This window comes from Oncorhynchus mykiss, chromosome 26 (assembly GCF_013265735.2).
Source record: "Oncorhynchus mykiss isolate Arlee chromosome 26, USDA_OmykA_1.1, whole genome shotgun sequence".
NCBI lineage: Eukaryota > Metazoa > Chordata > Actinopteri > Salmoniformes > Salmonidae > Oncorhynchus > Oncorhynchus mykiss.
This window is the reverse complement of record NC_048590.1, coordinates 29686071-29698860: the sequence shown is the minus strand read 5'-3', so window position 1 is coordinate 29698860 and position 12790 is coordinate 29686071. Positions and strand designations below refer to the sequence as shown.

Genomic DNA, 12790 nt, shown 5'->3' with positions numbered 1-12790 from the left:
CTACATCGCAGCGAACTTCTCCTGCAACAGGGTGATTAAATGAAGATCTTACATCTGTATCCACATTTCCAAAGGTGAATGGGTAAAGTGTCATCTCTCTCTCTGCCCCGTCCCTCTACTAGAGTAAATCATTTTCAGGAAACTAATCGGCAGTACTGTTGTCCTGTGCTTATCATAATATTTTTATGCTGCTGTGGGACAAGGCTTGTAACTGGAGTGTTAAGATGTTTACCTAATAAGGTGTATGCACATTCACATACACCAGTGGAGAACGACTGCCCCTGCTCGTTGAAGCCGCGGATGTTCAAGGCCAACTGCGGTACTGCAGGCATTGTTAGCAGAAAAATGGAAATCTTCATGGTCAATTTTCGTGTAATTTTTTTTTTTTTAAATGGATGACAATCATGGTACCAATAGTTGCCTTTAACACACAAGATGTACAGTATGTCCTTGAACCGATTATTTTAAAATCACACAGAGAAGAAGGTATAAGGATAATTTAGTTGCTAATGGCAGCCTGCAGCCTTTCTCTTTCTCATTTTTTTTTAACCAGGCAAGTCAGTTCAGAACAAATTCTTATTTACAATGACGGCCTACACCGGCCAAACCCGGACAACGCTGGGCCAATTGTGCCACACCCTATGGGACTCCCAATCACGGCTAGTTGTGATACAACCTGGATTCAAACCAGGGTGTCTGTAGTGATGCCTTTAGCACTGAGATGTAGTGCCTTAGACCACTGCACCACTCGGGAGCCCATTTAAAAGGGACAGCACTGAGCTAGCTGGAGTAGCTCAAACTGCGCGTGATACGCCATCTTAACCGACTTAATTTGGCTATTGAGTCTTCACATAGGAATGCAAGGTGTTATGTGATCAGTGACTTTGTCCATTCATATATACAGTCATTGGCACACACAGACACACACGCTCACACACATATTGACTCTGTGATACTTCTCACCCATGTGGTGTATCCAACTCTCCCCTTCCCTTTATCCAAAGCCCCACCAACACCCCTCCTGCAGCCACCCTCTCTCTTTCTCAATCTGGGCAGTCTGCCAGTGTGCCCACCCTGCTCTCTCTCACTGTCTCTCTATCCCCCTCTTTTTCTCCCTCTCTCTCTAGATCTCTTTGTATTCTGCATTCGCTGAGCTTTTTCACAATGTTATTATAGAACAAAGTGGTTCTGGGTTTTGCTGTGCTCTCTCTCTCTCTCTCTCTCTCTCTCTCTCTCTCTATCTCTCTCTCTCTCTCTCTCTCTCTCTCTCTCTCTCTCTCTCTCTCTCTCTCTCTGTGAGGCAGGCAGCGCAGCAGAGCGGTGAACTCAGTGTGTTCTCATGTCTGTATTGGGCAGGCTGGTGAGTGTGTGAAAGAGCACTGAGCAGGGATGAGCACCAGGCAGTGAGGAAGAGAACGACAGAGTAAAAAAGGAGTGCAGCTGTGGAGAACGAGAGCTGGCATACCTCTCTCTCTCCCTCCATCTCTCTCAGTCTGTCTCCCCCACTCCCATGCTGTTGTGATAGACAGCACGGCACTCTCGGCTCGGCTGCATGGAGGCACAGGGAGGGGCAGGGAGCCCAGGTAGGTGCAGCTTTATGTTATCCACTGTTAGCATAGAATACATCAGCCTAGACCAGACTGTCCATCACCATGTCTTTCCAGATGGACTCTATGTTATGTCTTTTCCATGTTAGTCTATCATACCAGCCTCTTTCACTCTATTGTCACATTTAAATTCTCTGTTAGCCCAGACTTGGTTTCTGAGAATAGGTGCTCTGTTTTACCCCAGACATATACTCTAGCAGCCTAGATGGTTATGTTAGTTAAATCATGTACTCTGCCAGCTTTTCTGTATAATAGTATATTAGTGTAGTTAATTCTCTTATCAGTGGGTTCTGTTAACGTATTAGCCCACCTGCAGTGCACATCAGTGGACTGCAGATGATACTGTAGAGTAGAGGAAACAGTAGCCAACATTATGGATGGAAATAAGATAGTGGTGGATGTTTCTACAGGTCTGAATTGGAGAATATATAACGTGTTAATGAATCCATACTAGTCTTAGCATGTTTAGACTAAATGCATATGAAATATGTGTTGAATGCTTACATGTAATGACATGGTTGGGAACGGAAGGAAGATGAACACATGTTCATGTTGCTGTTTTCAGATATGGAGGATGTTGTTGTGTGTAGAGCTATTTCAGTACCCTGTGTTGACACAATGTAGTTAATAAAATGTGATTAACAAGATGTGATTTGTATGGTATCAATTCGACACAATACCTCAATGACATTGATAAAACGGATCATAGCAACATAATTTACTGTAGGATGGATTGCTATCTGTGATAAAGGAAAAAAGGATGGATGTTCGATGAGAGAAATAACAGTGTGGTGGGAGAAGGGTGTGGAGAGACTTACTTCCTGTTGCCTTTACTGTTGAAAGAAGATTGATTTGATTTGAACCGATATGTTGAGTTTGATTAAACTATTATGGTGAATGCAATCACTGTGTGTGCGCGTGAACCTGATTCAGAGGAAGTCCTGCGTGATTGCTAGGAGCAGTGTGAGCCAAAACCTGAAAGAGCAGCCTTTCAAACAGCACACTCCAGTCCTTTCACTGTTGGCTGGTGGTGTGTTCACCATGTTCCATTAAACACACTGTGTACGGATGGTCTGCTCATGACACACACTCACTGAGTGCTCAGTCAGTAGGCATTTACAGTAGGGCACACTGGGTCAAGAGGAGCATGAGGTAGTGTCAGCTCATTCATCGCGTTGAATGACCTATTAGAGACTGTCCTAGTGAACAAGACCACATCCAATTACTCATTTGATATGGCTTGGTTATATCAGAGATCTCTGCAGACGGCTAGGTTAAGTTTATTACTTTCATATGTTCAGTAGGATTGTACAATAAGCCATTCCAGAGCATTGAGAAACAGATTAGCAGTCCTCTTTTGAAAAGTGTCTCTGCTTGGGGGCACTTTAGGTGGCTAGGCTAGCTACCTGACATTGACATATTTACCCTAGACCATGTAGGACTGACACTCATTCATCTAGGATGTATGTCTGACCCACTAAGGATAAAGACACATACAACCTCAGTCCCCAGAGCCACATTGGTACAGTAGCTGGTTTAGTCAATGAGTCTCCTCATGTGTCACTATCACTGCACTACCTAGCAGATCCGTCTCATTCTAGAGCATTCTTTACAGTACACATATTTACAGTATCAACATTGACATGTGCCATGTATAGTAATACTTGGTAGCTAACAAAATAATGGAAGCAAGGCATTACATACTGTGATGAGCCTTTCATACTGTGATGAGCCTTTCATACTGTGATGAGCCTTTCATACTGTGATGAGCCTTTCATATTGTGATGAGCCTTTCATACTGTGATGAGCCTTTCATACTGTGATGAGCCTTTCATACTGTGATGAGCCTTTCATACTGTGATGAGCCTTTCATACTGTGATGTGCCTTTCATACTGTGATGAGCCTTTCATACTGTGATGAGCCTTTCATACTGTGATGAGCCTTTCATACTGTGATGTGCCATTGTGTAATGGGAATATTTAAGATGTTTATGCAGGCCAACACATAAGATTCCCAGTGTTCTAATTCAGACACTCATTTGTGTATGGTTTGATGGTCACTAGACCTGACACTGAATGTTATAGATTTTTTCTCATATCTGTTGATAGTGATTGACGCCAGACTTTAGGTACACGGACAGAGGACACTGACTGTTATTGTATTCTGTGACACTATGTAATTCTGTAGCAGCTGATTTTGTGACTTCCTACAAGCCTCTCAGTGGGTGTTTACGGAACATTGGTGCTGTGAGATTAGAATATGTTATCTGCTTCTGGAAGAGTTGTATTAAACCAGATTGATTTTGATTGATGTCATCTGTGACTGCTCTTATTTTTTATTCACCTTGAAAAATCCCTCGTACACTTTGATTGAATACTATGTGTGTGTCTATGCATGTAAAACATGATTGGCAATTGATTTAAGGTGTAAACCACAGGAGGTTGCTGGCACCTTAACTGGGGAGGATGGGCCCGTGGTAATAGCTGGAGTGGAATGGTATCAAATACATCAAACATATGGTTTCCATGTGTTTGATGCCATTCCATTCACTACGTTCCAGCCATTATTGTGAGCCATCCTCCCCTCAGGAACCTCCAGCGGTGTAAACATTAATTGTGTGACTATGAGGCAGATTGACAGACAGAGGGTAACAGACATGGGAAATGAAGCAGCAAACTGTAAATAGTATCACCACCTCATTATAGAGAAGGGAAAGTGGAGCTGTATTCTCTCAGCTTGTTTGGACCCTCGCTGCAAAAATAAATCGATAGCCAACAGCAAGCCTTGTATCCAGGGTGAAATGGGAATCCATCATGTTTAGTCTGTGACTTGCTTTGCCAGCCCTTTGAAATGCCACACCCTTCTCTGTGTGTGACACACACACACACACAATCTGTGCCAAAGATGCTCTTCTCCATTCCTAAGGATGTGGATGTTTCCACAGTGATTGTGCAGTCTGAGGGACAACATGATGATGATGTCCAACAGAGGCTTGGGGAGGGCAGCCCAGCAGGGAGTTAGGATGTTAACCTCTAGAACGCTCCTGCTGCTACTTTCTCACCTATCTCTTTCCTCTTTTTACCCACACCTTCATTCCGCTCTCACCTATCTCCATCCCTCTCTCCTCCCTGTCTGCTGTGTTCTGTGCTAACGCTTGTTGCTGCAGAGTCAGTGAGGTAGCAATGTGCCGCATGACTCAGAGGAATCTGGAGATCAAATCAAATCACATTTTATTTGTCACATGTGCCGAATATAACAGTATATAACAGTATAATATCACCTTACAGTGAAATGCTTACTTACAAGCCCTTAACGAACAATGCAGTTTTATGAAAAATAGGTGTTATTAAGTAAAAAATAGATTTAAAAAAAGACAAAAATAACAAATAACAAATCATTAAAGAGCAGCAGTAAAATAACAGTACAGGGGGTACTGGTACAGAGTCAATGTGCAGGGGCACATGTTAGTCCAGGTAATTGAGGTAATATGTACATGTAGGTAGAGTTAAAGGGACTATGCATAGATTATAAACAGAGAGTAGAAGCAGCGTAAAAGGGGATGGGGGGACAATGCAAATAGCCATTTGATTAGCTGTTCAGGAGTCTTATGGCTTGGGAGTAGAAGCTGTTAAGAAGCCTTTTGGATGAACTAGAGTTAGTACAGGACACCACCTGAGATGTGTGTGTGTGTGTGTGTGTGTGTGTGTGTGTGTGTGTGTGTGTGTGTGTGTGTGTGTGTGTGTGTGTGTGTGTGTGTGTGTGTGTGTGTGTGTGTGCATGTACACTTACATGTGTGAAAATGTGCATGTGTGTGAATGTGTGACAGTTTGATCAAGTGTGTATGGATTTCTACTAGAGTGGGGAGTGTGCACTGTAGATGACTGTGCATGTGAGTGTACTGAATGTTCAGGTGTATATAGGCATGTGTGAGAGACTAGAGGCGGTGTGTTGGTTTGTGAGTCTTCTAAGATACACCTCAGCTCCCTGGATAATATTCCATGACTCAGAGCCTGGTGGAATGCAGTCTTCCTCCAAGGAATGTGTTGTCTCAGAACATCAGATGAGACAGCCGTTTTCAATTTAAATCTAATTGAATGTCCACCTCAGCCTAGTACACAAGCACATCCACATAAGTCTATTTCCATCACTGTCTATATGTGACTCACACACACTGGAGGAGATCTAAACTACCTTTACACACAACTTCATACATTCACACACACACACACACACACACACACACACACACACACACACACACACACACACACACACACACACACACACACACACACACACACACACACACACACACAGTGCATGTGTAAACCTGTCTATGGTAAAGCCCACAGCATGCAGTGTTAAGGAAAAGGAACAGAGTTATTCAGGGGTTAATGTGGATACAGTAGGTGATGTAATAACCTGGGGATTAATGTTACTGTAGATTATCATCAGTACTCGTGGTTAACCTTCTGTTCAACCCCTCCTATTACACTAAATATTACACTAGATGTGGGGGAGTTATTCAATAGAAAGTGGATCGTCTAACTGTGTGAGCCTGGTAGAAGAGTAATATGAACCTTTCATCCCTTATCCTCTTTGAAAAGCTACACAGAATGACGGCCCTGTGGTAATTGTAGTCCAAAGGGATAAAAACCTAAACTCTGAAATGAGAGGGGAAATAAAGGGATAGAGAACCACAGTAAAAAGGTTTAGTGAAGTGGATGAAATGAGAGTTTCAGAGTTTTAACTCTTTAAATGAAACATGTGAGTGAGTATAGGGAGGCTCTGAGGCAGTGGTTCATTGAAACGGAGGTAGTGAAACTGAAACAGTAGAGCTACTGTCACTAGACAACCTTTTACATAACAACACACATTGTCTTTTCCCTGTGAGCAAAGCACAGCACAGGACAGTGAAACAGGCTCTGTAGAAAGACAGGAGCAACAAGATAACTGAAAATGGAAGTAAGACAACTCTTTCTCATCTGACAATTGAAATGCTATAAAAACTGAATTTTCCACTTTGAAACGTACACTGTGGGGTTCCATTGCAGAAAACGTAATAATTATTGATTTTTCAACACATTTTGAGATTCTAGATTGGTGGTTATATTCTTTCTGTTGCAACCCAAATGCCAATACTGGTATTTTATGCAGTGTTTATTTAGACTGTGTGTGCGTGTGCGTGTGTAGTCATGTATGTATGCACGTATGTGTGCAAGTGTGTGTGTCTGTGTTATACAGCATTGTGCACAGCAGGGTGGGTCCGTAAACAAATGTCACACAAGACATCCTCAGGAGAAGATGGATGGGCATGGTCACCCAGAATAGCCTGCTAGTCACTCACTGCTTCCTGAGGCGAGACGCACAGTGGCTAAATATGATTACCAGCACACAGCAGAAATGCATCACAAAACACATCTGCCAAACATGAATAAAAGGAGATCATGGATGCAGGAAGGGCTAGACAGTGACAACGATCACTCACTCTTACCTGTCTCATTTGCTCTCTCCCTCTTTTCCTGTGTGTGTGTGCGTACGTGTGTACTTACATGTGTGTGTATGTGTGTGTGTTTACCACCACAGAGCCCAATAAAGACATCCAGAAGTTGCTGAAGCCCTCCAGCTCAGGGGACCTTTCCAAGGAGTTGTACCATCACCCAGTGGGGGAAGAGGAGGGAGGGCTTCCAGGACACACCGCTGGCCTGCTGCACGTCACCGAGAGGAGACGTGAGTACCGGGGTAAGGGGAGCGATGGAGGAGTGGTGGATGGATGGATGGAGGGTGGATTGGATGGATAGAAAAAAGGAATGGGGAGGATGGGGAGGATAGTAATTAGGGGATGGCTAAAGGATGGTAGTTGGATGGCATTTTGGATGGAATTTTAACTACAGTATATAATATGGCTAGTAAGGCAAAAATTTTAAAATCTGTATGGTTCTACAAAGAACCTTTAGATTGAGAAAGTTCTTTATAGAACCAACCAAGGGTTGTAACCATAGTGGAACCCTTTTTTTTAAAGGTCCTATAAAGAACCATGCTCATAAGGTTCTAAATGGAACCTGCATGGTGCTATAAAGAACCCTTTCCTAAGGTTTCATATAGAACCATTCAAAAATATTATATATACAGTAGCAACAAAAAAGGACCATTCTCAATCTTAAGGTTCTTTGTAGAACCGTAGCGTGGTGTATATTCTGGTTTACTAGCCATATTATATTGTTAAAATTCCATTGCAGTTATTATTTTGTGTGCCAGCTCTGGAATGGCTGTGGGTCCCTGAGGGGATTATTGATATCTACTGACTTAGTCAATCATTCTGAATTGACACAAGGCCATATGTGAATCTTTCACAAGACAACATCACTGGCCTTAGTCATATATAATATTTAATAGCGTAACACAACAGTTTAGAACAACTGGAATTACACGCTCACTCACGGTTGCACAAAAAAAGCTGTGAATAAACCACGCCCCAAAATATTTGAATGAGCTGCCGCCCATACATTTTAATTATCACTAAAGTAAAATAAAATTGAGCTGCAAAGAACCATTGAAGGGTTCAAAGGGTTCTTTGGGTCCGGATGGTTCCATATAGAACCATCCCCCTTCCCAAAGAACCCTTGAGAAACCTTCATTTTTTTTGTGTGTAAGAGGTGGGTAATTTGTCTAGTTTGGCGTTGTGGCACAAGTGTACACTGTGGTCAGTTCATCACTTCCTCTGGGGTTAAATTGAGATATATTGCACCCATCTTCCCAGTTCCAGTAACCCGACTTCCACCTTGTCCTCTACCCATCCACACTTCCAATCCCCCAGCTAAAATACATAATTGTGTGTCTGTCCCCCCACTGAGGGAGCCCTGTGTCACTGTGTCTATCTACACCATGCCCAGGGCTGAGCCAGAGGCCACAGACACGCACACACAGACACACAGACAGACACACAGACAGACACAGGCCTCACAAGGAAGTCTTTATCTACCCAACGACTAAACACCCATTCAGGGAGACAGCCACTACAGCCCAGTATCTGTGTCCTTCTGCCTTAAAGAGACACCTGGGGCACAGTTACCCTACAGACAGAGAGGGAAACCCTTGAGTTACATCATAAAACTAGTACATTTATTTTCTACAGCAGTTTATGAATTGTGGGGAGCGAATAACAATTGGATAAAGTTGTTAATAGCCCTCTTGCTGAGTTTGGCTGGACCCAATGACTTTGTTACCTCTAGATAAGGTCAAGTCCAGTTTACTGGCTCTGAGCCAAGCATCAGACTGTGCACTATAACCAATCCTACTGAGGCACAGTGGAAGCCCCTGTTAAAGCCTGAATGTATGAGAGTGTTTGGGAATCATTATAGCCTCATTATAGGCTGTTTGTTGAGACTGGCTGATCTATACTGTGCTCATCATTTTGCTAAAGGGGGAGACCCAACTGTCTTTCTAGCTTACCCCGTCACCCCCTCGATCCTCATTATAGGCTGCTCTGGTTAGGCTAATGATCAGTGAGCCATGGGGTGGCTGGGGGGCCTGGGGGGCCTGGGGGGGGTCAGATACAGAGGCATTCTACTGTTTGATGGAGCCCCCAGTCTCTCCGCCGCTCCCCTCAGCCAGACTACTGCTATTGACAGCCCCGCCTACCAGGCAATTATCTCAGTCTTCACTAAGGCAGATTAGCCCTCTTCTCCCTCATCTTTCTCTCCTCAGATTTGTTTTCCCAAACTCTTTCTTATCTCTCACTCTCTCTCAATTTGTCTTTCCAATTGAGTTTGTCCATTCTTCTTTTCCTTTACATGTATACTCTTCCCTCTCCCCTTATCTTACATTCTATTACATTTTCAATATACAGTACATCCTGGCAGAGAGGAGAGACAGAGACAGAGAGATCCCTGAGTACAACCACAGAGAGAACAGAGAGTGAAGGGCAGTGAGAGAAGGCAGAGACAAGAGAAGAAGGGAAAGAACAATAACAATGAAATGCCTGAGGCTGCATTTAACAAGGGGCCAAAAGTCAAAGAAATAGCCAAAGTAATTTCTAAGTCCTCTTTATTTTTTCTAATTTTCAATTTGTAACCGTCAGCCAAAAACAACAGGAGGGGTCAGGACAACAAGGACAAGTGGTTGGTTGGTTTGTGTGTGTGTGTGCTTCACAAGTGGGCTACTGCTTAGTATCCAACAGCTGCCATACAAGTCTAATGTATGAATATCACCTTTCCTTCTCAATGTGAATGTACTATGGGTATAGTCCCGCCAATGGGCTGCCAGAGAGACACTTAATGGGTTGAGAGAGAGCAACAACCGTTTCTCTCCATCTCTCTCACCAACCTTGCTGGGAGGAAAAATGTGTTACTGCTCAATTATTCAAGGAGAAGTGGGGGTGGGAGTAGACAGAAGAGGAGGGTTATAGGAGGGGTTAGAGGAGAGTAGAGGAGGGGTAGAGGAAAGAAATTAACAAAGGGGACTGGGATGACTGTAACTAGTTTAGAGAGAGAGAAAAAAAGAGAGAGATATAGCGGAGGTGGCATTTCTTTATAACCCCTTTCTGTCTTCATCTCTCCTCCCTCCCTCTCTCTCCTAACTCATTTTAACTACAACTCTTCCATCCATCCCTACTCTCTCCTTTTCTCTCCCTTCCTCTCTCCTTCTCTTGCTGGGAGATTCAAAGAGACAGACAGCCGTGGGCAAGCCTATTCCGGGCCTCTGGAGAGAACTCATCTAGTAGAAGCTATTCTCACAGTCTGATCTTAGGCCCTCCCTCCCGCACGCGCATGCACGCACACACGCACACATTGTACCCTACATTCCTCTTCCATATTCACACTTTCCCTCCATCCCTCAATACATTCTTAAACCCAAATAATTTTGTCAGGGATGGGTTGCACCTGACGCATGCCCTGAGGGTGTGTCGGCTTAGAGGACTGATGAAGTAGAATATAGTATGGGGGTATTGGAGTAGGACAGCACCCTCCATATAATAGATTTTGTAGATTTATTCAAATATGCATGGGCACATTTCATTATCCAGCTTGCTCATGGTCTAGTCTAATGGCTAGAATATAGCCAAAACCATACCACATACCAGGGCTTCATTCACAATCAGAGCTGCTCTGCTGCTGTGTGAGACTGCTGACAGCTGTGGACGCAGGCTCTTTCATTCCCCCCATCAAAACCAATATGGGGCAGGTGTTACTTCTTTCAGGTCCGATACTATGGCTATCATGACCCTTTAACCTTGTGTTATCTCAGCCCCAGAGTCTGAGCGTGGCTAATGTCATGCTGTTACGCCTGACAGGCTTTGGTAATGACTTTTATTAGAGTCGTAACATGGGTGATCGTACCAGCATATATATCTGGTGAGGTAGTTGAAGAGCCTGGCCTACACAGATTTAATGGCTCTACTTACAGTTATTTACAATCGCTAGGACCCATTTCTCAATACTTAGGTCACTTTTTCAAAACTCTTCACACAGTGAGCACAACAGCAGTCTAAACTGTGGGCTAAACTGTGGATCATTTTTCATTGCTTTGGCATAAAATGCAAATGACTACACCGTTAAAATTTCACGAATTATTTTCTCACTCAGTGTAACGGCTCTCATCAGAATGAGGATCGGATCAAAGCTCAGCGTGGTAAGTGTTCATGATATTTCATTTCTCAAAAAACACTCGAACAAAGTAACAAAGTTAAAAACCGAAACAGTTCTGTCAAGTGCAGACACTAAACAGAAACTACCTACCCACAAAACACAGGTGGGAAAAAGGCTGCCTAAGTTTGATTCCCAATCAGAGACAACGATAGACAGCTGCCTCTGATTGGGAACCACACTCGGCCAAAAAAAAAGAAATAGAAAACAAAGAAATAAAGAACCTAGAATGTCCACCCTAGTCACACCCTGGCCTAACCAAAATAGAGAATAAAAGCCTCTCTATGGCCAGGGCATGACACTCAGACACAACCACCACCAAAACTCTATGTACCTACAGGCCAATTTGCACATGCTTACATACTCTTTTTAAAACTGTTAAACTTAAGTTCAAATCCTAACATAACACAAAGTTGAATAAGACAGCAATTTGCTACATTTAAATATATTCCAAATCTAAAAAAGGAAATACTATCAAAACAATTAGACCAACCACATCTGATTCCCATTGTAGCTGAACACCTACCCAGGTGTTAGTCTTTCAATTACATTACCATCTATACAAAAGAGGGCATCTTAAAAATAATGCAGTACTGTAATGTAAACATGGACCCAGCCAGAGATAGAGAAGTGGCTGACAGAGGAAGAAGAGTGGCTGGGAGAGGGAGAGGAGTACGTATTGTGGCGTACAGCAGGTCAGCCACCAGGGGGAGACTCGTCAAGGCTTGGTAACAGATGGAGTATACATCACGAGGCGGTGGCTCCATCTGCTGGACATGCCAGGTCTTGACGGGCTCTCCTGACAGGACTAATTGGGGCTGCTTGGGAGCTGGTGAGTAATCAAGGGTGGATTGCTCACCAGCTGTACGAGGCCCATAAAGCTGCCAGAAGGGCAGCACACAGGGAGAGGACTAGGGGACGTGAGGTGGCTTCCATGTGGTTGGATACGTTTACCCGAGCTAAGCCGAGGGAGTTGAGTTTGTGTGCCCGACAGGATACAGGAGACGTGCCCAACCGGAGCCCAGGAGACGGTATCCTGGAGAGGGTCTCATGGGGGAGACCTTTTCTTTTTGATTTATTATTTAATAAACACCCTTGAAACCGAGCTGATCATACTCTGTCCGTGTCTGATCTATGTAAATGTCTTGACCAAACCCCCTGGTCTGCCACAAGTGGTGGAGAATGCAGGTACTCTGATAATGTGGTCAGATCAGGGTTGATGTTTACACAGTTTCAGCATGGACGAGTTGATAGCTCAGTTCGTCCGGGCCCAACAAGCACAACAGGCAGTTCAGGAACGAAAAACAAAATGTCCGCCTCGTTAAGGAAGTCAGGAAGCTGCAATGAGATCACATCCCAACCAGTTTTTAACGGAAGACGATGACCTCGAAACATACTTCTGTACATTTGAACGGACAGCACTACGGGAAGGATGGCCAAGGCCGCAGTGGGCAAGTCTGCTGGCCCCGTTCTTCTCTGCGAATGCCCAAAAGGTGTATTGAGACCTGGACGACGAACAGGTGGATAACTACGATGGA

The 12790-nt window shown here is 43.8% G+C and overlaps 1 protein-coding gene across 2 annotated transcripts in view; it reads left to right on the top strand.

Annotated features, from left to right (window-relative positions):
* The first annotated feature begins 1307 nt into the window (after positions 1-1307).
* LOC110506603 (dysbindin domain-containing protein 1-like) overlaps positions 1308-12790 on the top strand; it is a 37782-nt gene continuing 26299 nt past the window's right edge. Inside the window, exons 1-2 of one of the 2 annotated variants that reach the window (XM_021586335.2) lie at positions 1308-1583; positions 7195-7350. In XM_021586335.2, coding sequence (XP_021442010.1) covers positions 1553-1583; positions 7195-7350 — 187 coding nt within the window. In that variant the 5' untranslated portion in view covers positions 1308-1552. The remainder of the gene's footprint in view (positions 1584-7194; positions 7351-12790) is intronic. The other variant, XM_021586336.2, reaches the window with a different exon arrangement.